The sequence below is a fragment of the Sturnira hondurensis genome, unplaced genomic scaffold (genome assembly GCF_014824575.4).
Source record: "Sturnira hondurensis isolate 20B ecotype Veracruz unplaced genomic scaffold, ASM1482457v3 Scaffold0008196, whole genome shotgun sequence".
NCBI classification, from domain to species: domain Eukaryota; kingdom Metazoa; phylum Chordata; class Mammalia; order Chiroptera; family Phyllostomidae; genus Sturnira; species Sturnira hondurensis.
Window position 1 is genome coordinate 8,776,249 of NW_028080827.1, and position 24,112 is coordinate 8,800,360.

A 24,112-nucleotide genomic window follows, 5' to 3' on the forward strand; every position below is an offset into this window, starting at 1 on the left:
TCATGGTAATTAGTAAATATTCCCTGTTATAGTGATACCTATTATGGATATAAAATCATAGCATTTAGAGCCAGGAACTTTAGATATATGCTGCTCAAATCTTCTTATTTTGCTTTATATGAGGAAGAACAGAACCAAGGATGTGACCTGCTGCCTTAAATCACGTTGAAGTATCTTTCTCAGGGATGCTCACGCCAGAACTTCTGACAGGTTTAATACTCAGGAGACACATGTATATCATGTGCATTTTTATAAGCTTAGGGTTTTAGCTTTCTAGGTCCTCATGCAGCATGGCTGAATAGTTATGTTCACCTCCTAAATACTTTCTAAGTGTAAAAAACTTTAAGTAACTAGTTTTGAGACTTTGAAAAATTTACAGTCACTGTAACTTATTTTTAATTCCATTCATAGATGAGATTTCACTATAAAGTACATAGATTACCATGGTCCTACATTAATGACATTAAGTAATTGAAATTCAAAATGACCCTGTGAGATGATACAACTTCTAAAACAAAGAGCCTTGGGAACAGCATTGTAGGAAGTATCCAGCATGTCATTACAGAGATTTAACCAGAATTTGACTAAACAAAACAACTATATGTAGAATAAAAGGCAATTCATTAAGGAACAAAACCATTATGTGTATTGGCTACATGTGTGTAACATGTATAAAATATGTATACGTATATGCTATATTATACAAAATGAAAATGTTTATTTTTAGATAATATTTTAAGGCCATTTATTTTAATGGTTGCAAATTATTGCATGTAGGTCATAGAACATAATTTTCAACCCATACTTTTATACTAATTCATATATATCTTTTTTCAATTTTCTATTTTAAATTATGAAATACTATAGATCTTTACATATGGATTTATTTTCAATACTTAAAATTACATTTGTTTTTTAGTCCTGACGTGTGTAGCTCAGTTGGTTGGACATCATCCTGCAAAATGAAAAGGTCATGGGTTCAATTCCCAGCTGGGACACATGCTTGGGTTGCAGGTTTGGTCCTCAACCAGGGTGCGTATGGGAGGCAGCTGATGTTTCTCTCTCACATCAATGTGTTTCTTCCTCTCTTCCCCTCTCTCTACAAATAAATAAATAAAATAATTTTAAAATTGTATTAGTTTTCTAGGGATGATATAACAAAGTACCAGAAATTAAGTGACCTTGAACAAGAGAAATTTATTGTCTAACAGTTCTGGAGTCTAGACATCTAAGATTAAGGCACATCAACCATGCAATGCTCCCTCTGAGAATGTTAGAGAAGGACCTGTTCAGGCCTTTCTCATAGCTTCTGATAGATAGTTCCTTGGCTTTACATAATATTCTTCTTGTGTGTACATCTGTCTGCAAGTTTCTCCTTTTTATAAGGGTATCTGTCCTAACGGATTGGGGACCACCCTCATCCAGTAAGATTTCATGCTAACTAATTATATCTGCAACAACTCTATTTCCAAGGAAAGCCACGTTCAGAGGTACAGTGGGTTAGGCCTTCAATGTATATATTTTGGGAGACACAATCCAATCTATGACAAAAATAATTCATTTGGCATCAACTTCCAAAAAAGGAATTTCCTCATGAAAACAATTGTTAGACATCACTAAATATTTCTATTTTCTTAGTCATCAACCATGTATCACAGTGTCTAATTCATGACATCATCAACAGCCTCAGGAATTATTGTAATATTAAAATATTATTTTATCTTTGCTAATTTTATAATCATGATTAGTATAGTTTTAATAAATTTAATCATTTTTCATGCTTATATTTAACATTGTTGCATTCTAACTTGTGAATTATCTAGTCACATACTTGAGCATTTATTTATTGGGTTATTAAGGTCACTTTTTTTTAAAAAAAGGTACTTATTTTAGAGAGAGATGGGGAGGGAGGGAGAAAGAGAGAGAAAGAAACATCAATCAGTTGCCTCTTGCACACCTCCAACTGGGGATCTGGCCTGCAACGCAGGCATGTACCCTGACCAGGAACTGAACCAGTGATACTACAGTTCACAGGCCAGCACTCAGCCCACTGAGCCAGGACAGCCAGTGCTTAAGGTCATTTTTTGTAGATGTATAAGTTCTTTTTATATGCTGAACATATTAGCAAATTTATTTTATTTGTAATTGTTTTTATATACAGAAGTACTAAATGGACACAAATTTATCAAACTTTTTTACTAAGTTTCAACATATCTTCTCATGCCATAGGGTTAATATTCTTTGTTATTTTTATTTGCTTTTTACTTTATTTTATATTTAACTATTTAATACATCTGGAACGTCATGAGATATGTATGAGATAAAGATACAAATGGCTCTTACAGATACTGAATGATGGTCTGAGCATCTTTTATTTAATAGTGCTTCTCTTTGTCTGTAGTAATATTTGTCCTTTCTTATTCATTAAATTCTTTTTTTCCTTTTTTATAAATTGTTTTTCAAGTACAGTTGTCTCCATTTCCCCTCCCTACTCCCCCCTGCTACACCCATCCCCACCTCCCACCCTACCCACTTCGGTTTTGTTCATATGTCCTTTATACATGTTTCCTCATGATCCTTCCCCTATTTTCCCCATTATGTCCTACCCCTCCCCTCTGGTTATTGAAATAAAGAATAATCTGTTCTTTATTTCAATGTCTCTGTTTATATTTTGCTTGCTTGTTTGTTTTGTTGATCAGGTTCCGCTTATATGTGAGATCATATGGTATTTGTCTTTTACCACCTGGCTTACTTCACTCAGCATAATGCTCTCCAGATCCATACATGCTATTGCAAAGAGAAGGAGCTCTTTTCTTTTTTTCTGCTGTGTAGTATTCCATTGTGTAAATGTACAGGGTTTATTACTTAGCTATATTTTATGTTTTATTGAGCTTTTAATCTATTATTTTTCTAGGTCTATGTAGTTTTAGCTTTTATGGATGTTTGATATGTATATTGATGGATGTTTGATATGTATATTGATGTATACATCCATTTTATGGATGTATACACTGTCCTCATATTTATAAGTTTAAAAAGCCTTAGATGTTTTTATTAATTCAGTTACACTGGAAATTAGAATAATTTCAAGTTACAACTTGTTATTATGATTTTAACTCTTAAATCTATAAATCCATTAGAAAACAATTCATCCTTCTTATACAGGAAGATGAAATGTTTACTTGATTCAGATTTTTAGATACACATAAATCAGTGTAGCTTATTTAATGTTGTTCATTCAATGTTCAGCAAGTATTGGACAGCAAATATTGTAGGTTATCTATATTTCGGAAATGTAGTAGAAGTTAAGAAAAGCTGGTTAATATTACCAAGGAGCTTGTATTTAGGAGGACTGCAGATAAGAAAACTGGCAGAGGGTGAGAGTTATCCAAGAGGAATGGACAAGTGTGAAGGGGTGTCAAATGCACTTTCCCTGGGGGCCACATCAGCCTCATGGTTGCCATCAAAGGGCCAAATGTAATTTCAACTCCTTAACCGTTAAGGAATAGTTACATTTACCCAGTCCTAAAACTATTTCCGCCCTTTGAGGGCATCCACAAGGCTGTTGTGGCCCCCGGTGAAAATGATTTTGACCCCCTGGTGTATGGTGTTTGTATGCAAAAGCCACAGACCCCTGGGAAGTGACCAGTTTTCAGGAGAGGGGTCATGCTTCAGCTGAGTTGGGGCATTGACAGGCAATTAGCCAGATAAAAAATGGGAGCATTTTTTTAGCAAAGGAAAGTGGAGGTAGAAAGGCCACAGGTATCAAAGACTATGGCAAAGAGGTGAAAGGACAAGAATTTCACTGAGACTAAAGTAAAATGTGAATGAGACCTGATGGGCCATGAGGCAGCAGTACACACAAGTCGATTATTTTCTCATGTGGGCATTGGGTGACATCGCTGTGTTTTAAAAAAGGAAGGGATGTGATTGTAGCTGTATTTTAGAAAGGTTTCAAGGGGGAAAATATTGAGGGCAGATAAGAAAAGAGGGGAAATAGACAAAAAGAAATTTTGTAATAATTTGTGTTCAGTGAATGAATGAAACTTCAAATGAGTCATTGAATGAAAGAACTGAAGTGTATGATTAGATTTAGCAGCTGAAAAATAATTAATGACCCCCTTAGGATTACCTTTATTCAATGGGATGGTTGATACAGAAGCCACTATAATGGGAAATGTTAAGTATTGAATATTTGAAATCAGATTTCACATCATTGCTTTTCAAGCTAATTATTGCTAGTATGTTGGAAATAACTTACTACTATTATTATTTCATTTATGTATTGAATGTATATATATATACATATATATGTATGTGTATGTGTATTATACACTTTGATATTACTATTGATAACTATTAGATGACTTGATATCAATATCAATAATATTAATATTGATAACTTTGATAGCTATTTAATTAACACTAATACTAGAATAGGGTTTTTGTTTGTTTGTTTTCTGGGTTTAAAATTATAATTCCTGAAAATGATAACATTGTATCCTGTCTTCTAACAGTTGTATTGTTTTTTATTCTATTTCATGTTCTAATATATTGGTCAGAATTTCCAAAACTAAATTAATGATAGTAAGTGTTTTTGTTTTGCTCTTAATAATGGGATACCATAATATTTCACACTTAAGTTAAATACTCTGAAAGTAATATTTTTAAACATATTGATCTTAGGGAAGACTCATTTCAATAATATTCTTTAAAAATTAGAAGGTTGATTTTCCAAGATCTGTTGAAATGCAGATATATTTTCTGACCAGTTAATATGTCATATTAAATTAGTTATTCCATGACTGTAAATTATGCTTGGGGTGAAATATATATGGATATAATGATTCTTTTTCTGATACAATTATGAATTTTCTTTTTGGTATTTTATTTAGTATTTTTAAATATTTACGGCCATAAATAAGAATTATATTTTATTACTTTATATTGTGCTTTACCTCATTTTGTATTCAAAGCTATAACCCTGAGATATTATAAGATCTCTAAAATATTGTAGAAAAATATTTAGTTATAGTAATTAATCTTTACTTAATGATTCAAGAAAACAAATACCTTTTGGATTTTCATCAACAGAAGTCATTATTGAACTACGTGACCTTGGGCAAATATTTCTCTCTTCGAAGCTCATCTATACGAGTGAGGGGTTTGGACCCCATGAAACTAAGGTCACTCTGACTCTAGCTTTCTGTCAACTTGTATTCACGGAGAAGTAGCCTCAGCTGTAACACATAAGCAAAGCTGAATTAATACGTTTAAAAGCAATGATAATATGCAGGGTGGAAATATTGACCATGACCATGCCATGATGAACCTGGCAGATTTGGACTTGAGTTCTAAAAAATAAAATGTATTAGTCCATTGTTCTTCTCACTTGGGCCCTTGAGAAGCTGAAACTGAAAAACGTGGACCCTGTGATTTAATTGAAATTGCACTGGAGAACTGTGGACCAGCCACCCCTCTCTGTTCTATTTGTTTCAATGTTCTCACCTGAAACATTGGCCCTGAGGGCAGCACCTGGGGATCAGGAGCCCTGGATTTGTGTTCCACTTCTGCCACTTACTAGCTTGGTGATCTTAATCAAGTCCCTTAACCCCTTCAGGCATTAGATTTCTCATTTACAAAATGGACTATATTTAATTATTCTTTTTACTCTTAAATTCTATGATAGGAGAAGCCATGAATAAATAATCGCTTAATAACACATCCTCAATGTATGTAGTCATCTGAGGTCTAATTTTACATACATTGATTGAGAGGAAAACAGGAAAAATATTAGTGACCTTACGGACGTTAGGTATAGAATTTGGCAGTTTGCTCCATGTGCTTAGTAAGTGGCAGAGCCTCATCTGGAGCCTAGGACTTCTGATTCCTCCACTGTGTTCTTTTCTTTGTATGACACATTGTCTCTCATTAAATCTTGTGATCACCCTTTGTTTGATACTTTTCAAGCATTCTGGCACATTTTTCAACTCCTTAAATTATGAGGACCTATTATCCCTCTTCCCTTGGAGTCCAACTTTGAAATTTTATTCATTTATGATTTTAAATAATGTAACATAGTAACACTTTGGTCTTATGTATGTTTAAATGATTTCTTGAAAAGTACTCCATCTAACATTTATCCCTTCTTCTCCTGATTCTCTTTCAGATAGCAGTTCTGTGGATGAAAAGGTTTTAAATCATACTTTTTCTTCCCTCCCGAGGGATCTTGTCTTTTGTACATGTTTGTTTGTGACATATTAGACCTATTTTGGTTCCTCTGTTTTAGCTGTGAAATGTGCATGTTCTGCCAGCTTTCCATCCTTTGGTTGTCCCTTAAGTGTGCCCCAATTTGTTGCATTTATAAAGAGGTCACACCTGCCAGCTGCGCTTACTTTAGCTTACACTTGCCTACCTAGGGGTCTGCTACGGTCAAACTCAGCATCTGTTCTTAAGTCTGGCTAATCATGATCTCCTTGACTGATTCATGATCTTCACTGCACATAGCAAGTGTTAAGGGCCAATGGTATTTGGAATATGATACATTTCTCTGGACTCTGCCAGTGCTTTTGTTTAAATGCTGACGGCTCATTTGAAAACCTCCGCCCACAAAAATACAGTAGCTTTGACTTGGAGCTGACCCTGCTTAGCATCTGTCATACTAGGTGTTATGTGTCTAGTGCAGTTGACCCATGCCCCACACTCCCCTGTACATGGCCATGATTTCTAAAAGTCTGTTTGTTTTCTTTTGTTTTGTTTTTCTCATGTTTTCTTTAAGGCTCGAATAGTAAGTGGCAATGATTTGGATGCTTCCAAATTCTCCGCACTCCAGGCATTCGGTGGGTAAGTACATTCACAACCTTCCTAATGTATTCCCTTCACCAGTAGTGTGTACTTGTCTGTGCTCTCAATATTTGTATTTTGGATGCAGGATGTGGCCTGATGGTCTAATGAGATAGCCTCACTGTTGCTTTCTTTTTTTCACAACAAAGTAGTTCCTATAGTGTTTTTTAAAATATCTATAGATGTATGTATGTGTATTTATGGATACATGTGTCTATATGCAAAGAAGTCAAAATCACCCAACCAGATTAGCTGTTAATATTATCATTGCATACATAAATACAAACACGTAACTTTACATAAATGAGTTCATATTAATAGAATCAATACTATCTTTTGGTCTGCTTGTTTGTACTTGAAGATGTATGTATAAACATTTTTCTATGTCACTGAATTAATGAATGCAATCTCCCATATCATTTACTTCCACTATCATTTTTCATAGTGTCACTTAATGGGTGGATAAAAGTATTTAAACTTTAATCACAAAATTATGTATGAATTATATCCTTTACGTAAAGTACTTGAACAAAAAGCAAAAGATCGCCTTTAATGCTCATAATTACACATCGGTATCAGTTTGACATGTGTGTTCCTAGACTTTTTTCTGTGTTTGCATTCGTATCTATGTTCACAGAAAAATAGTTTTATATTGTGTATCTCTGTACCTTTAGCAGAAATCAGGCCATTCTGCATGTACATAAATAAGCACTAGTTCGGTGCCGACTTTGCAGTAGGCAGGGGTGCAGTCGTTTTACGCGTGATGACAGGTTTCATCCTCACAATGGCCCTATGAGGTAGGTACTGTGTTTGACTTCCATGTTTCCAAATGAGGGAACCTATGTATGAAATAGTTTTAAAAAACCAAACTTTCTCTTCAGCTAACAAGAGACAAAGCCTGTATTCAAATCCAGTTAGTCTAGTTCCAGAGCCTTAGCCGTTGTGCCGTACCGCACCTGCAGCCCGTGGTTTCCTCCCCCCTTCGTTCTTTTTTTCCCTTCTAATGTGTCTTGGGAGACTTCCCACTTCATTATTGCTAAGTGATGCAAATATTTTGAAATAGTTATGAAATATTTACTTGTTCATTTTCCTTTTAATTGATTTTCAAGACTACTTCTAGGTGTCATTATTTAAATGATACTGTAGCAAACATATAACGAGTTTTTAATCTGTAATGGGTGAACCAAAGCTTGTGCATAGTTTAGACAGACAGACAGACAGATTAGTTGTTTTATTAGTGTTGACATTTGAACATATTTGTATACAATATAAATAGAAGTAAGATTTAGATACATGTTTTAAGGGGTTTTTAGGCAAACCCCATAAATAGTTTCAGTTATGTTTTATAATACTCTCGTTTTTCAAAAATGAGTATGTTGTTAAATATATTTACTGCTACTTTTAAATGAAATATGTAAAATTTCAAGTTTAAACCTCCTGGAAAATAACATACAGCATTTTTATTTTTATTTTCCTCAAATAAAATATAATTAAAATGTTATTATGTCTTAAATTTCTTAATACTTTTAAACACATAAATAATTTACTCACATCCCTTTTGCAGTGTCATAATGATTTAAATTTAAGAAAAACAGCGTTCGTAAAAGATCACCACAGATTACCTGTAGATAATTCAGGTAACAACTGGATTACTCCCTTGTCCCTTCCTCACACATGCCATCTCTTTCTTTCAGTTTTACTAGAAAATAACTTGACAAAGCGAATGAAAGCTTACCTTAGGAAACAATTAAATTAAATTGCAATTTAGTTATGAAAAATACTGTATGTCCTGATCTTGGGTTTATGACCTTATCTGAGATCTAAGATAAACTCGGTTTACCTTCAACTCCTCCTTGCCTGTGGTATTCATCACTCCCTAGCTTGCTTTCCTAACTCATGCCTGAATACGGACGTTCATATTAGAGTCAAAGCAACAGAGTTAATTAACATTCATTTTTTAAGGGCAAGCTGTGTAAATGCCTAGCTAAAAAAGTCACCTTTGCATTTTGAGTAGATCCTTGCCACATCATGTTTTCCAGAGACTGCCTATTTTCAGGACTTTCTAAGGGATTTAGAATGATGATGGTATGGGAAAGGAGTGATAGTTTTCAGTCATCAAGAGAATTTGCTATTATCTGCATGCTTATTTCCTCTTGAAGAATCTTGAAGACACCCTTAAGTAAAGCCTTCAATCACAACCTCTTCCAGGAAGATTTGATTCTTGTTTTAATTATCCTGTGCATATTTTAAAATGATTTCTAATAAGATGAAATACAATTATTCTAAATATTATAACTCCTATTTTCCTGGGAAACAGAGAGTGGAGCAGACTTTCAAAACAGGGAGTCGTTGCTTCTTCTCCACCATACTGTCTAATTCTTCACTCCTGTAGCTTCAGTGCCCCTGATCAGTTCCGAGCCAAACCACTTTCCCCATTCACTCCCCTGTCTCAGGTGTCAATGGCAGAACAATTCGTGCATATTGAAACAAGAGGTAACCGTTATGCTCTTCTCTCATTTCTGCCCATCTCTCTGTACATTTCTTGTAAATGTTGCTGAAAAGACTTGCCAAACTTTGGTCTGCTTTTCCCTGTGTCACAATAACTTTAAATGGGCTCTGGAAAATGAATTGGGAGATGTATAGAGAAAAGAAAATGAACAGGACAATTAAAGGGACAGAAGACTGGAAGGATGCATGTTTCAGTGAAATTATTAAATTTAACACTTTATGTCTCCTGTGGTTTTACAAGAACTTGGTAACTTTTATTAAATATGCAAGCTAAGAATCATACCAGAAGCACCCACCAAAGGATATTGGAAGAGTAAAAGAGCTTTTTTTGAAGGAAACATCTCAGAGATAAAATAGAGAGACAGTAGCCGTAGGCAAGAGCTTTTGGACCCATGCCATGGGCCTGACATTTGTGAAAGTGAAAAGAAAAGGGGAAGGAAGAAAGGATTGGCTATGAAAACCCCTAAACTGATGAGGTTACAAGAAAATGTCAGACCAGTGAAGAGTCCTAGAAAAAAAGGTTGCCTATTAGAGGACACCCACGTTGAACATTTTTACTAGCCCCACCATGCTCAACTGCGGAATGCGGCCTTGGGCTTATGCTGCAGTGTATTCTGTAGGTGTGCTAGCTGAAGGCTGTCATCCAGCTACACCTCTCCAAGATTTTCTCTGAGAGATGTCTGCATGATGCATGCCCATCGCTACCAAGAATCTGAAAAGTCAATTGAATGGAAGTCACACAAATACCTTCTCCAAATATGAACCACTTTATTAATGAAAGTGATACTGCTTCTTGGTTTGATTGCTTGTGACATAAGATCATCCTTCCCCGGTCATTTGTTGTCAGGGCTCCAGGAGCTGTATGATGAAAATCATTTCGAGGCCACTATATGTACTTTCTCTTTGTAGTCTCAAGGCACTGGCCTTGTCTGCACCAGAACTGAAGAGAGCCTATAAAACAGTGGTGGGCGTAAGGAGAAAGACAGATAGTGTGAAAGAAGAAATATTTATCATCTTTGTTCCCCTTCTTTTCTAGTCATTCAAGATCTCTGCAGAATAGTTCTCATGGGCCTACGTTCTTGAGCTTATGTCCATGTCTTTATCTTCTTTATGTCTTTATCATCTCTATGTCTTTATTTTCTGTCCATGGTTCTAAACGAGGTTATAGCGGCTTTCCTTAACCTCAGGAATCTGGTCATTGCTTTCAACAATGACCAGAATTATTGAACCTTGTCAAGAGAGAAGTGATGTGGAGAAGTAAAGTAAGAAAAATAGGAGCTGGAGAAACATGGAGAGATACTGTTGGAGGGCAGAACAGTGAGAGAATGCCATGTAGAAAAAGAAAATGTTAAAATGTTCCATTTTGACTGTATTTTCAAATAGATACATTTTCTGAAATTTCTAAGGTTGTTCAATTATTGCCATGAATAAATAATTGGATAAAGGTGAGTAATCTAATTACTAGCCAAACCTTTGAACCACTCCTTTGTTTTTAGGTTTACCTTGATTAAAATAGTGATTTTTCTCTTGCTGTGGTAAAATCTGACATGGGTTAGGTTGTACAATATATGGATATTGCTGATTTAACATACCCTTGATATTTCTGTCATAGTTTCTGACTTTGGTTTTATATTGGTCTATAAAGTTTAGAAGGTTACATGCCATCCTCATACCCCTTCCTCTTCTCTTAGTCTTGACCTTCATGTTAGCCAGGGCCTAAAATCACCCATTTAACTGGGAAGCTCAGGTTGTTCTTACTCTCCAGGGACTGTTAACACATCTTTTCTCATAACAAGTCTTCTCTTTGGGAGTTGGGAACTTTTTATTTCATTTTTTTTCTTATATAGTTCATAAATCAAAGTATTCTCTATCCCCTCATGTAACTTCCTTATTTCTTAAGGAAAGGACCAGAGAGCCTCCTAAGCACAGATAATGCCTGTTTCCACTGCTGTAATTCCTTCCCTGCATCAGCGGTTTATCACACATAAACATCCTTGCATGCTCAAATAATTGCGCAAAAATATTAAGAAAATGGGAGCCCCTCCATCCCCAACCTAAGACTTTGCTCGCATTTCAGGGAGGGTTTACTCTTTGAAGAAAAAGCGAAGTCTTTGTTTTTCTCTGACTTTTCAGTTCATTGTTTTTATGGGAGAGATATTTTTCTCCCAGGGGATTTGGTACAGAAGGACTTCACTATAGATTTAAGTAAGTCAATTAAGACTAAGGATTGTCAATCATTATAAATGCTATCAGATACAAACAGGATGCACTTCCACAATTCATTATTGTATAGCAATTCAATCTTCACTCTCATAATTTTTAAGTTATTTTTGTTCATATTGCCATTAGTTTAGTCTTAGTCCCCAATGCCTTTTACATACACAATTGCAAATTGATATTTCTTCTTCCATTCCTCCCTCCATGTTATCCTGATCTTCCCAGAGATCAGAACATGGATCAGTAGAGAAGTTGTGGGTAAACAAACTTCTCAATATGAGGAGAAACTCCAACAATAAGATCTGCCTTGTAAAAACCCATTTGACCATCTCTAGAGATATTTAAATATCTGCTTGTTAAAAATGTTGCAAAGGAAATATAACTATTAGTTGCTTGATAATTTAAAGCCTCTTGCATCTTAAGATTTTATTATATCCTATGCTAATATCATATCTTATTGTAATATAATCACTCTGTCATATAGATGTTGCTGTGTAACGCACCACCCTAAAACTCAGTAGCTTAGAACTGATGAATCCACTGATCTTGTCTGCATTCACATACACATGTATGATCTATAGGACAGGGGTGGGTTCTCACATGTCTGTGGATGTCTGGCTATTTTCTGGGCAACAGACAGGATTTACTCATCACCCAGCTGGCCAGACCGTGCTTGTTCACATGGCAGTGGCAGGATTCTAAAGAAACGAGGGGAAGCGTATGAGGCCACTTGAAGTCAAGGCTGGAGCTGAGCCGTCACTTCTGGTGCGTTTTATTGTCCCAAACAAGTTATAAATTCAGCTCAGTCAAAAAAACATAGAAATAGGCCCTGCCTATTTATGGGAGGAGTGACCTGAGATAATTTTTAAATGATCTAACATAATTATCTATACCTATAATTAAATAGTCTTCAAAATTATGTATTTTTCATAACTTGAAAATAATATATTACCTATATTCAACTTCAATTATAATATATTATCAGTACTTAGAATTATTTAAAAAGAAATTGTATGAAAATATCAGAATTTCATTTTTTATATGTCCCAGTAAGCTCAGTTACAGTACAAGGTACAAGGTGATTTACTTTCCAGGGGATAAAATGCTCTGAAATTTTTAAGCAAGGAAGATATTTCTGATTGGAGTTGTCAGGGCAGACTTTATGGAGAAGATAGCATTGAATTGGGATTTGAAGTTGTGTTAGAATTTTGGTATGTGGATATGAAAAAGAAAAGACAGAAATGAACATAGTACAAAAATTTGAATAGTATCATACTATCATGGGCAAGAAAATTTTGGGCAATAATATGTCAAGTTATATGAAGGAGAAAAATGGAAAATGTGTTTGTACAGGTAAGTAAGTTGAAACTCTGAATGCCTGACCAAAAATAACATATTTTTCTTTATTTTTATATATTCAAAAGATTAATATACTTAATATCTTATTTCACTGGAGATTGTTATGCTACATGAAATAAGTTATTAAATATATGAATCTTTTGAATGATATTTCTATAACTTTGAATACCTTCCTCCTGTGAAAATGACTCAGGTGTTCTGGGACATAGGTGCTAAATAGTAGTTATTGGATGATGACAATGAGAAGAAGAGCTGTAAGTTTGTTTTCACAATATTATATACAGTTTTCATTAACCAGAGCAGATTTATCTGCCAAAAGTACAAGAAACTTAATTTTCAGAAAGAAATTCATCTTCAGAAGCAAGTGTACTCAGGCACAACAGACGTCTCTTTTGCTTTGAGTACTTTTATGTAACTCTGTCAACCGTGATGAACATCACTGTAACTCCTGCTCATTAGCTTGGTGTTCAAACTCTAAAGTTCTAGGTAGGCAAGGCCAAAGGAGGAGACTGGCAGAAGCCATCACAGTGCAGAATGCTCCGAGGATAAATCTTTTCACACAAGATGACACCATCTGCCACATACACTTTACATATAAAGATGCCTCCCGGAAACAACACTTGAAATAGTTGTTCCAGAGTGACAGCTATAGAATCTCATGTTTCAGAAGATTCCCCAGGGTTAGTGATGAGATGCATTTATTTGGATCGAGTGTAGAAAACCCAAAGCCATGAAGCAGGAGTGAATGAAGCAGCGGAATGCGTGCAACAGAGTATCCTATCTGGGTCAGAGCTGATGCTCAGTTTTGACCAATGTGATGAAATCTGTGAAAACTCTTCCTAATGTATCTATTGGCCTCCATCAATTTATATAGAGACTGAGGAGAGTACCTGGATGGCACTCTCCCAACTAGGATTCGGACTTAGACATGTGTGATGGTAGAATGGATTAGAGGAATCAAATTGACGGGCAGCAGAATTCAGAGCGGCAGGGGGGTTCCTGTGAGAGGTCTTATCGTAAGGGAACACGTAGTCTGACATGGCAGCTGAGTCTCCATGGTAAGGTCTGGACATCAGAAGCAGGATTTCTGGTTACTGTGTTATGTTTTAAGCCCTCACACGCAGATACTCTGGTTACATAGGTAACTTTTAAGGAGAAAAAAGAATATATGTGCATTTGTGCTGTTTCTTTGGGAACCAAGCAAAACTTCTAAGTGTTTCATCCTCAACATTGCCAACTGGATGTGAGCAATTCAAAGGAGACAAATTATGGAAAAAATACTACTTGAAGGCAAATAATACCTTCACTTCTTTTATTTGGTCATTGGGACCTAGGGAGGGGAAATCTTATATAATTTCTGAGCAAAAGACAAACAAAAATGTGATAAAATGGTAAATATACAGAATTTGGGATTAGAAGGCCTAGTTAAGTCTTGACTACCATTTACTACCTGGACAAGTCATTTAACTTGTGAGTCATAATACCTCACTTGAAAAATGCAGATTATAACCAATCAGCTCACCAGGTTATTTAGTGCATCTAAGCTTTTCCTTCTAGAACATACAAAAACAATACACTATAGAAAAATTAAAAGCATTGGTCATGGTAGACAGAGATAGGTTTTGCACAATACAAGACTTCCAATTTAAAAAATGGGAAAGTCCTGAGCAATCCAAGGTTAGTTGGCCACCTGACTAATCCAGAGATCTGAGCCATTCTGGCCACCCCAGCTGGCCACTGAGGGGGTTTCTCTGGGAGAATTGGCATTTCTTTAATACATGTAGCTCACTAGAAGCTCAGAGGGAATTACATTAGGCACTATATTACTGTCTGTGCAGCTTTGCCTCTCTGGGCTTCTGCCTGAGCAAATGCATGGATCCAAGCTTGCAAAAGTAATTGCCTACAACAGTTCCCTATTTGGTGTATTTCATTAGACCTGTCTGTTTGCCCTTGAAAATGCAAGAGTCATATCTCAAGAAAAAAAAAAAACAAGGAAGAGAGGAGCCTTAAGAGGTAGAATGGAGAGTCCATTTCTGAACTGAATTGGTGGTGAAAAGAATATTGGGTAGGACAGAAATCTGTTTTATTTCCCCTTTGAGGAAGTCACAGTAAATAGAAATTATCACAGCTTCATGTTTTTTTCTAAAATCTTTGATGTTTGAGTGAAGATGTTGCAGATACAGAAAAACTACTTTCCTTTTAGTGTATGTTATTATACTGCTGTCTGCTTTAGTTGCTAGCTATTAGCTTAATTATCTCAACTGAGATGAGCCTTTCCCTTCCTGTCACTGCAAGCCAGGGCCTGGGAAGGTTTTATTTCATCATCTTTGGGAGGGAGGGCCAACTACTTGGACCCAAATCTGAAACCAGACCTTACCACTGCTTAGAAACTTGGTATCTTCTGCATCACACCATTAAACATCTCCCTAATGGAAACATGTCTTTTTTATTATACTTTAGCTATATTATGCTCACTATTGTGCACGCTACAATTGAAATGTCTAGGAAAAGTGTTGATACAGTAATTTCCAAGTTTCTCTGGCATCCAAATTCTATTGAGACCATGGCGGCAGGCAGAATAAACAGTTAAACTCTGATATAATATAAATAGCAATGAATTTGAAAAAACATAGAAAGGGGAACTTTCTCTATCCTAGAGAGAAAAAACATAGAAGGGAAACTGCATCATTTTATTTGAGGTCAAGTTGACACAGTCATTGAGGGCAAACCAGTGGAAAAGCATCCTTCAGCCTGTGGGTCATTTTTCATTAGAGGATTCAGAAGCAATAAGTCATCTCTCTCCTGTGCATGTTGCATTTAGCAGAGAAGATTGTTGAGAGGATGAGACAGTCATGTGAATTATAAGGGACCATAGGAAACGGACAAAGACCAGGTAGCCTTGTACCCGAAATATGCCTTACTGATCTCTTATCTATCTTAGTTGGTATTTACAATAGATACAGTTTCTGGCATGAAAAAAATGAGTTGGACATGGACTTAGTCATTTAATTTTGGGAGATAAATACAGTTCATGAGGGGCATTATTGGGACATGAGGATTTTAAAGATAGTCTAGGCCCTTCCTGATGTAGCACTGGCCTATCCGCTGAGAGGCATGGGGATTTCATTTGTTTCCGAACCCGCTTTTCTAATAGCAGCTACCCAAAGGATGCATTTATTGGTTTACTGTTGTGGCCGTGGTGTACTAAAGAAAACACCAGGACCTTGAGAAGGCAGGGGAAGAGTCATGTGCACCTTCCTCATCGTTTAGATACTTTATCACCTGCATACCCTGTCCTTCCTTCGTGAAACACCGTCTTAAGGCAATCAGGAGGCAGGGACGACATTTGAACAGTGAATTAAAAAATTAAATCTCTGATCTGTGAAGATTGAGGTGGAAGTTATATATAATATAGACTAGAAAGGAGACAATTTGAAGACTTGGAATATTATCAACAAAAAGGGAACAGAGGGAAAATATTATCAGAACAAATCATGACTGAAACTCTAAAGATCTTCAGCTTGGAAAAAATATGAACTGGATACTCAACTAGAAATCCCTAGGAGTGAGGGGTTAGAAACCCGGGCTGAATGACTAAGAAAAAAGGATGTTGCTAAACTCTCATAACAATGCATGCTACTTCCTTCTTCCCCGTGTCAGGTACCAGGAAGTTAGGATGCTGCACCTTAGGGGATGTAATGAGTTGTTGTTGACCCCGGGATACCTTTGACTTGCTGTGTTACAATGCTAACTTAGAAAGATCTAGTCATTTGTCTTTGTTGATATAGAAATGAAATTCATGAACTTTAAATCCGGTATAAGATTCTGTTGTATGGTCTTAAATTTAGCTAAATTCTATTCAACAGTATAACCATAGGCAAGTTTCCTAATTTCTCTCAAATTATTTTTCATCTGCATGAGGGAATAACTACAATTTCCACCTTATTCCACTGCTGTGAGTGTTAAATGAGTCTACATATTTGTCAACATTTCACACAATGTTTATATCACATAGAAAACAAATGTCCATTTTAAGCTGGGCATTGATAATTGTTTCAAATGTGCTTTAATATGTATATTTCTTATAGTAAGTTTAAATTTTAAAGATCAAGCTATATTTTAATGAGAACTTAAGTGCTCACTATAGTAAATACCCTTTATAATGTAAAAAATCCCTGTATATGCACATTCACGTTAGACCACGTGTAGTCTAACATATCATTCTACGTGTGTGCTCAACTACATGATGCACGAAGCACATCATTCTAAATGGGCTGAGGAAACCCCGTGTGAATAGCAGGACAGTCCTACAGCTAAACAAAGCAGCTCAGCTGGTCCACCACCCAGTGGGTTTTCATAAATAGTTCTTCAATCCATCTTTAATTTCAAGGTTATTTTATATAAATTGGATAAAATACAAAAAAAACTTAAATTGGCCAATTTGGGCACAGAGAGAATGGAAGTCTTGGGCTAGCATTAGTTATAACGGTATGACCTGCTGCCAGGCACACGTGCTTAGTGGTATAAAACTTCCTGAGGCCAATGGTTTTGTCCCACAAGATGGCCAATTTAAGTATTTGTCAATTTAATAGTATTTTAAGGAATTGGGAGAATTAAAAATCACATTGCCACAATTTCTCTTATTACTTCATTAGTCATATTACTTTGTAAGTTCAGAGATGAATTCTTTCTTATTTGGTGAATTTATTTTCTTCTAGATTGGATACAGTAAGCCAATTTTTTTAAGTTTGACTTCTTCCAAGCAATTCCCTGTCTGTGTCATAGAGGAATTTGTGATTTTGCTGCAGCACACATCTTCTGTTGTGCTCCCCATTTTCCTGCCGCCTTGCTCTCTAGCCATTAGTAAGTTATATATGATAGAGTCACATTGTTGTTTTGTAATTCTCTGTGTATGTGGGACTAAGCGCCTACTGTTCAAGGTTTTGTTTTATTTTTGTTTTGTTTTGGCACATAATAACCTATAACTTCAAATGGGCTAAGATGAGCCTAGGTAAGTGACTAGCATATAGTCCTTGGTGATTTCATTAAAAAGGTGGGGACTCATCCGTGTGCCTGTTTGGTTCACTGTAGGGCTCATTCCTGTGACTGCAGAATCTATAGCCTCCACCTCCCCAGCTTGGGCCATTATGAAATCATGATGCACAAACGGAAAGGCATTCAGGACTCAGCACCTGGGCAGGTCACCTTTGCAACTAGAGAGAGAATATTTGAGCTCTGGTGGTCTCACCCTAGATAATCTCCCAAAAGGATATTTCAAAACCTCTTTTTATTTAAAATAAATTCAGATATTTTATCACCTTCACTATCTGATAAAGATTCTTTTTATCAAAACCACATCCATACTTTGAAATCACTTTATCTCATTATATCTTCTGTCCTTTTATACCAGTTCCAGAAAACAAATTTTCTCTGGCTTTTAGTAAGAAAGTTTTTCCTGGGGTCTTTTCTTTAGGAATCTTCCCCCGACCTTCCTCCATTTCATCCAATGCAAAATATTTTACATTTTGGTTAACACAAATTTTAGATTTTATTTAGTTCTTTAGCTCTCTAAGCTCGTACAGAGCTGTGTTTTAAAAAATTCTGAGTTTAAAATAGTTCCCTAAATAATCCCTTATTCAAACTCAACTAGAGTGAATGTGATGAAAAGATCTGACAATGTTGAATGATGCAAGGACACTGTGTTTAATTTTATCTTTTCAACCTGTGTTCCTTGAGCAGGCCAGCCAACTCTAGATAAAATCAAGCCGTTTTAGTACATTCTTCTCTTTCTCTTTTCCCCCTGTGGTCAATAGAATGATGCCCTGGGAAAAATGTCCACATCCTAATCCTTGAAACCTGTGAATGTTTTACCTTACATGTCAAAATGAAATTTTCAGATGTGATTGAATTTAAGATTTTGAAATAGACAAATGATCAGGACCGCAGGCAGCTTCTGTCTCCAGAAGCTGGAAAAAGAAAGGAAAAAAAGGTTCTTCCCTAAAGCTACCAGAAGGAACACAGTCCTACTGATACCTTGATTTTAGGACTTCTATAAGTTGTCCTAAATGTAAGATAATAAATTTGTGTTATTTTTTAAGCCACTAAATTTGTGGTCTTTTATTATAGCAGCAATCAGAAATGAATATACTATTCCTATATTTTTTTCAATAAGTCAAAGTCATCTCTAAACTCTACCTGCAACACACGGTGCGTCTTCTGGAACACCTGTTCTTATCAGTTTCCTGTCTCCTGTCTTATACAGGATGCTGCTTATTATGGCCAGAGGCTATTGTGCAAATTCACTACTATCACTTCATGAGAGTTGGAATTGCATCTAACATCAGTCTAGCAAGCTATTTATCTAGACTCCGTTAGGTGCTCAGTGCTGTGCTGTATGTTGTTTTAATGTTTCTTTTTTAAGAGGTCATAATCTCTTTTCTAATCATGAGTTGAGAAATAAACTTGGAGAGTAAAATTACTTGCAACCTGAAAAAGCAGTTATCTTTTCCATTAGCTGGCATAGGAAAACATTTATTTTTCTACCTGGGGAATTATGTTCTTAAATGTAAATTTTAAGACCACTTTATTTCGAAAATTATTACTCATAAAGTTATTTGCCTCTTTACAATGTCAGGAGGACAGTGCTAACCTGAAAAGTATGAAAGCACAGGGCCAACACCTCCTAAATGAGAACCGGCACTACAAGTGGAAGAAGCTTTTATTTTGTCAAACTCAACAGGGCTTTCAGAACCACTGGCCTTCTTGAGGGGTCACTTTCACTAATGACTACGTTCTCGTATGTGTGTTACCAAATTGGAAGCACAGTGGCAAGTGCTCTGGATTGCTGAAACCATTTTGGATTTACTTAGCAGCCAATCTCATTGTCACCAAAGGACTGGAAGCAATGAGAATTTCATGACTTTATGATTTTCAAACAGAAAAAAATAGCAGGTAATTCAAGTTTGGAATGGTTTCACCATGATATTTTGTAATTTGATGTTTAAACTAATAAGGTAAAAGATATTTACCTTTAGGTTTTTGTATATTTCCTGTAATTATTAAAATATGTTTATTAAACAATGGAAAATATAAAAAAGAATAAATCAAAATCACTCATAGAACCCTACCATCCAAAGATGGCTACAGTGAACACTGTGGGGTATGTGCATGTGTGTGTATTTTAAAATAAGCCACGCTCATTTCAAAATTTCAAAGGGTCCCAAGGGTGAAATAAAAAGCCCAAGTCCAATTCACTTCATAGTGTTCCGGAAATAGCCCCCTTTCTTTCTTGCAGTGTTTTGTGTGTGTGTGTGTGTGTGTGTGTTTATATGATTTTTAACAAAAATAGAATTATATTTAGTATAATATTTAAAATCTATTTTTATTTGAATAGCTTTATTGAGATGGAGTACACATACCATACAATGCGTTTCTTAAATGAGTTCATTTCAGTGGTTTTTAGTGTATTCACAGATATGGTGCATCAGCACCACGAACATTGAACATTTTCGTCACTTCAAAATGAAACAGGAACTCTGGAGCCATTTGTTTCTCCATTCTCAGTCAGTCAATATTTAAGTTATTAACTAAGCAAGTCCATCGGATAAGTACACGGCAGCTGGGATTATTGTAGCCAGGGGAAACGTGCCCCTGACATGCGTTCTGCCAATGCTTGTATCACATTCTGGACTCACAGCCTCCAGGTCAGAAAAATTTTCCCGGGTGGGAGCTGCCTGGATTTCTGAGGGTGTTTCCAAGTGAGCAGGCACAAGTAGGCTTGAGCTGAGAAAAGGTGAGCTGGAAATGATCTATGGGTGGCAATGAAAGGAATGATGCATGCAAATGAGGCTGGCCCCAGGCTGATGCCACCTGGTATATATCTTTATGTTTCAGGACCACAGAGTGTAGGTCGGAAGATCTCTGCATGGAACCTAATTTAAGCTCAAAGATAGATTCTGGGAGCCCTGTCTCTTTACTCCTAGTTATGTGTATGCGACGAGGACGGCTCAGCCCTCTGGGATGATCTTCAATTAAGACAGGGCTGCAAGAAACAGCCGGTTGTGGCTTGTGTCCTCCTTTGCCAGTCCTTCAACTCTTCCCAAGAAGAATCCCACAGTGGTGAAATCTATTTTTATTTAATATGTTAGGAATAATGATAAATAATTATTGTAATCACACATTTAAATATTTTTGGAAGAATGCAAAAGAGAATCTGTTATGAGACCTAATTTTGTACTGGTATTTATTTCCCATTATTTTATTCAATTCTCACAACTGTATAGGTGCTTTTCATTATTGCTACTTCACAGATGAGGAAGTTGAGAGACATTAAGTCCAAGGTCACACAGTGAGTAAATAGTAGAACTGTGCTCTGATTTTAGCCCTGCCTTATTTCAGAACTTTGGTATTGCAGACTTATTCTCATGCCAATAAATTCTCATGCCAAAAAAATAAATTATATTTTTATATAATATTGCATACCAAGAAATAATTACACATCATGATTTAGCCAAATTTCATTAATAGGTATTTAGCAAAATAAACAGTAGGAATTATCATAAAAATGAAAGTATATCAATGAAATGCACTTTTTGGTGCTTTTATTGCTTTTTAAAGTAGAGTTATAGCATTAAATTAGAATAAAGTTAGAGAAAAATCAAAGAAAAGTTAAAATATTATATGCACATATAGGATAAATTTTTTTTACAAACTAGACATTTGGAAGGACATGAATGAATCTTGCAACACACCAGATGTGTTTATGCAATCAACAATGATCAGCAAGAATCAATAAAAGGGATTAATAAGATGGAAAAATATTAAGGGGGTGCCTGGGACATCTATAGCAGTTTGGTCACCTATTAATGTTAATTCAGAAGAAGGATAAGTATAATCAATTCCTGCTGATGAAACTTTGCCACAGGTTGAAACTTTGCCACAGGTGGAAACTTTGCCACAGGCCTATCCAAATAGGCACAGCATCAAAACAAAAGGCAAGAAAACTTTTGTAGGTAACCCAGCTCTTGAAGAAATAAAACAGCAGAGATTATCAAAAGGAATGGGCATTTGCTTAATGATTGTTTCAATATAGATGAAAACGCTCCTTTCAAAGAAGACTAAGAGAATGTTTAGAAGACTATATCTGGTTGAAACATCTTTGATAAATTCATTTACAAGATTATTTGGTGGAAATGAATCTACTAAGCTTCAATTTCAATTTCTCCTTGTCATATTGAAATTATGCACTAATGGAACTATGAACAGCTTTTCAGAATCTCCTCCTAAATATCAATTTTCTTTTTTTTTAAATTTTATTTCTTTTAGAGAGAGGGGATGGGAAGAAGAAAGAGTGGGAGAGAAACATAAATGTGTGGTTGCCTCTTATGTGTCCCCTACTGGGGACCTGGCCTGCAACCCAGGCATGTGCCCTGACTGGGAATTGAACCAGTGACCCTTTGCTTCACAGGCCCAAATATCAATTTTCTTTATGTAGAAAGACTATTGACATTTTTAGTATTTTGCACATTACTGGCCACCTTACTAACTTCTTGACAACACCAATAGTTATTCAATTGACAGCTGGTGTTATGGGGCATTCTCTTTAGATAATGGCATCCCATCGAACTTAGAATTAAAATTGAATACACCTAACGCAATCTGAAATGCCCAGGCCACATCCTGAGTCTTACCTCATGCCCCTGTTTTCTTCCCGCACTGCATTGCCTCTTCTAGCTTGTTTTGTTTCCTCAAATAAGAGAACTGCGCTTTAGAGCATTAGGACTTTGCACTTGCTCTTCTTGTCTGGCATGCTCCTCGGTACTTTTCACTCCCCTTCACCAACTATATCTAGTCCGTGTCTTAGATTTCTGCTTATGGGACCCTTCTTCCAGGAAGTTTTCTCCAGTTCTATAGTTTATATTAGGTCCTCCCGTTCTCTCTTTTTGCAGCCAGTGGGTTTTTTTGCTGTTGTTTTTCATAGAACATGTAACAGTTTGTGAATCTATATCTTTTATGTAATAATGTGTTTGATATCTATCTCCCCCCCCCAAGGCTTTATGCTTCACATCAGCAAGGATATCTTTTTTTTCCACATCAGTTACTATTTTGGTCTATCTAGCACAGTGTGTATTATATAGTAGGAGCTCCATTAATATTTCTTTAAAAATGAAATGCCATCAAAATCCATTCCTGTTTTTTTCAAACAAGTCCGTGCTTTCACCTGTCTGTTTAGAAGGGAAAAAATAAAGCTTGTCTCTATCATAGTTGTTATCTGATAGTGATTTAATAGATTTCCACTTGAGAAGTAAAAATTTTTGTTCTAAATGTTTAATACCTTTGCTATTTTAATTCATATTAAAATACAGGAAATTGTTCAGTTCAAGTGTTATTTAATTATTAGAATCTCAACTATAACATAGAATAACATCAAAAAATAAAACTAAAACCTAAACTTTAAACCAACTTGTACTTACAACATACCAACGTTTTGAAACCAGTATAAATAATTGATGGCCCTTAGCCTCAAATTATTGAACAAAGCAAAATGAAGCCTGAGCCATACATTAATTCCATAATTATGTTTTGATTTTGCTCTCAAGGAGCTAAAAAACTAATAGGGGCTGTGGAATCATACACAAATAATTATAATAATCAATAAAAGCCTTATTAGAAGAGTGGACTAAAAACAAGAGAAGAGGGGCTACATTGGGAATGTAAGAACAAAAGTGTGATCTCTTGAACCAGGTAGGTGTGGAGGGATTGCCATACAGACTAATGGGGAGAAAACTTTCAAACACAGGAACACAGATTGTCAAAGGCAATGAATAATAAACCAGCACAGTAAATCTAGGAAACTATAAGAATGTCCATATGGAGAAAATAAGGGAAGGTGGATTTGCACAAAAATAGGGTAAGCAAATCTACCCTAGATTTGATGGAGGCAAATCTGGATTGTGAAGAGTACGCCATGCTGAGGAGCATAGGTGGTGGTTATCTGTTTTGTTTTTTACAGAAAGCTTCAAAAATCTTGTCATATTTTAATTAGTGGAATTAACAATATAGATCTGGGTTTTAGGAAAGTCAACTTGTGCACTGTGTAAAATGAATCATTAGCTTGTGAGAACAAAGAGAGGGAGACCAGTTGGAAGATTATTCTAAAAATCTGAATGAAAAACAAGGGTCTGTA

The 24,112-nt window shown here is 35.8% G+C and overlaps 1 protein-coding gene across 1 annotated transcript in view; it reads left to right on the forward strand.

Annotated features, from left to right (window-relative positions):
- UNC13C (unc-13 homolog C) overlaps window positions 1–24,112 on the forward strand; it is a 511,573-nt gene that overhangs the window by 106,392 nt on the left and 381,069 nt on the right. The window contains exons 2-3 of the mRNA XM_037053932.1: window positions 6,170–6,192; window positions 6,779–6,843. Coding sequence (XP_036909827.1) covers window positions 6,170–6,192; window positions 6,779–6,843 — 88 coding nt within the window. The remainder of the gene's footprint in view (window positions 1–6,169; window positions 6,193–6,778; window positions 6,844–24,112) is intronic.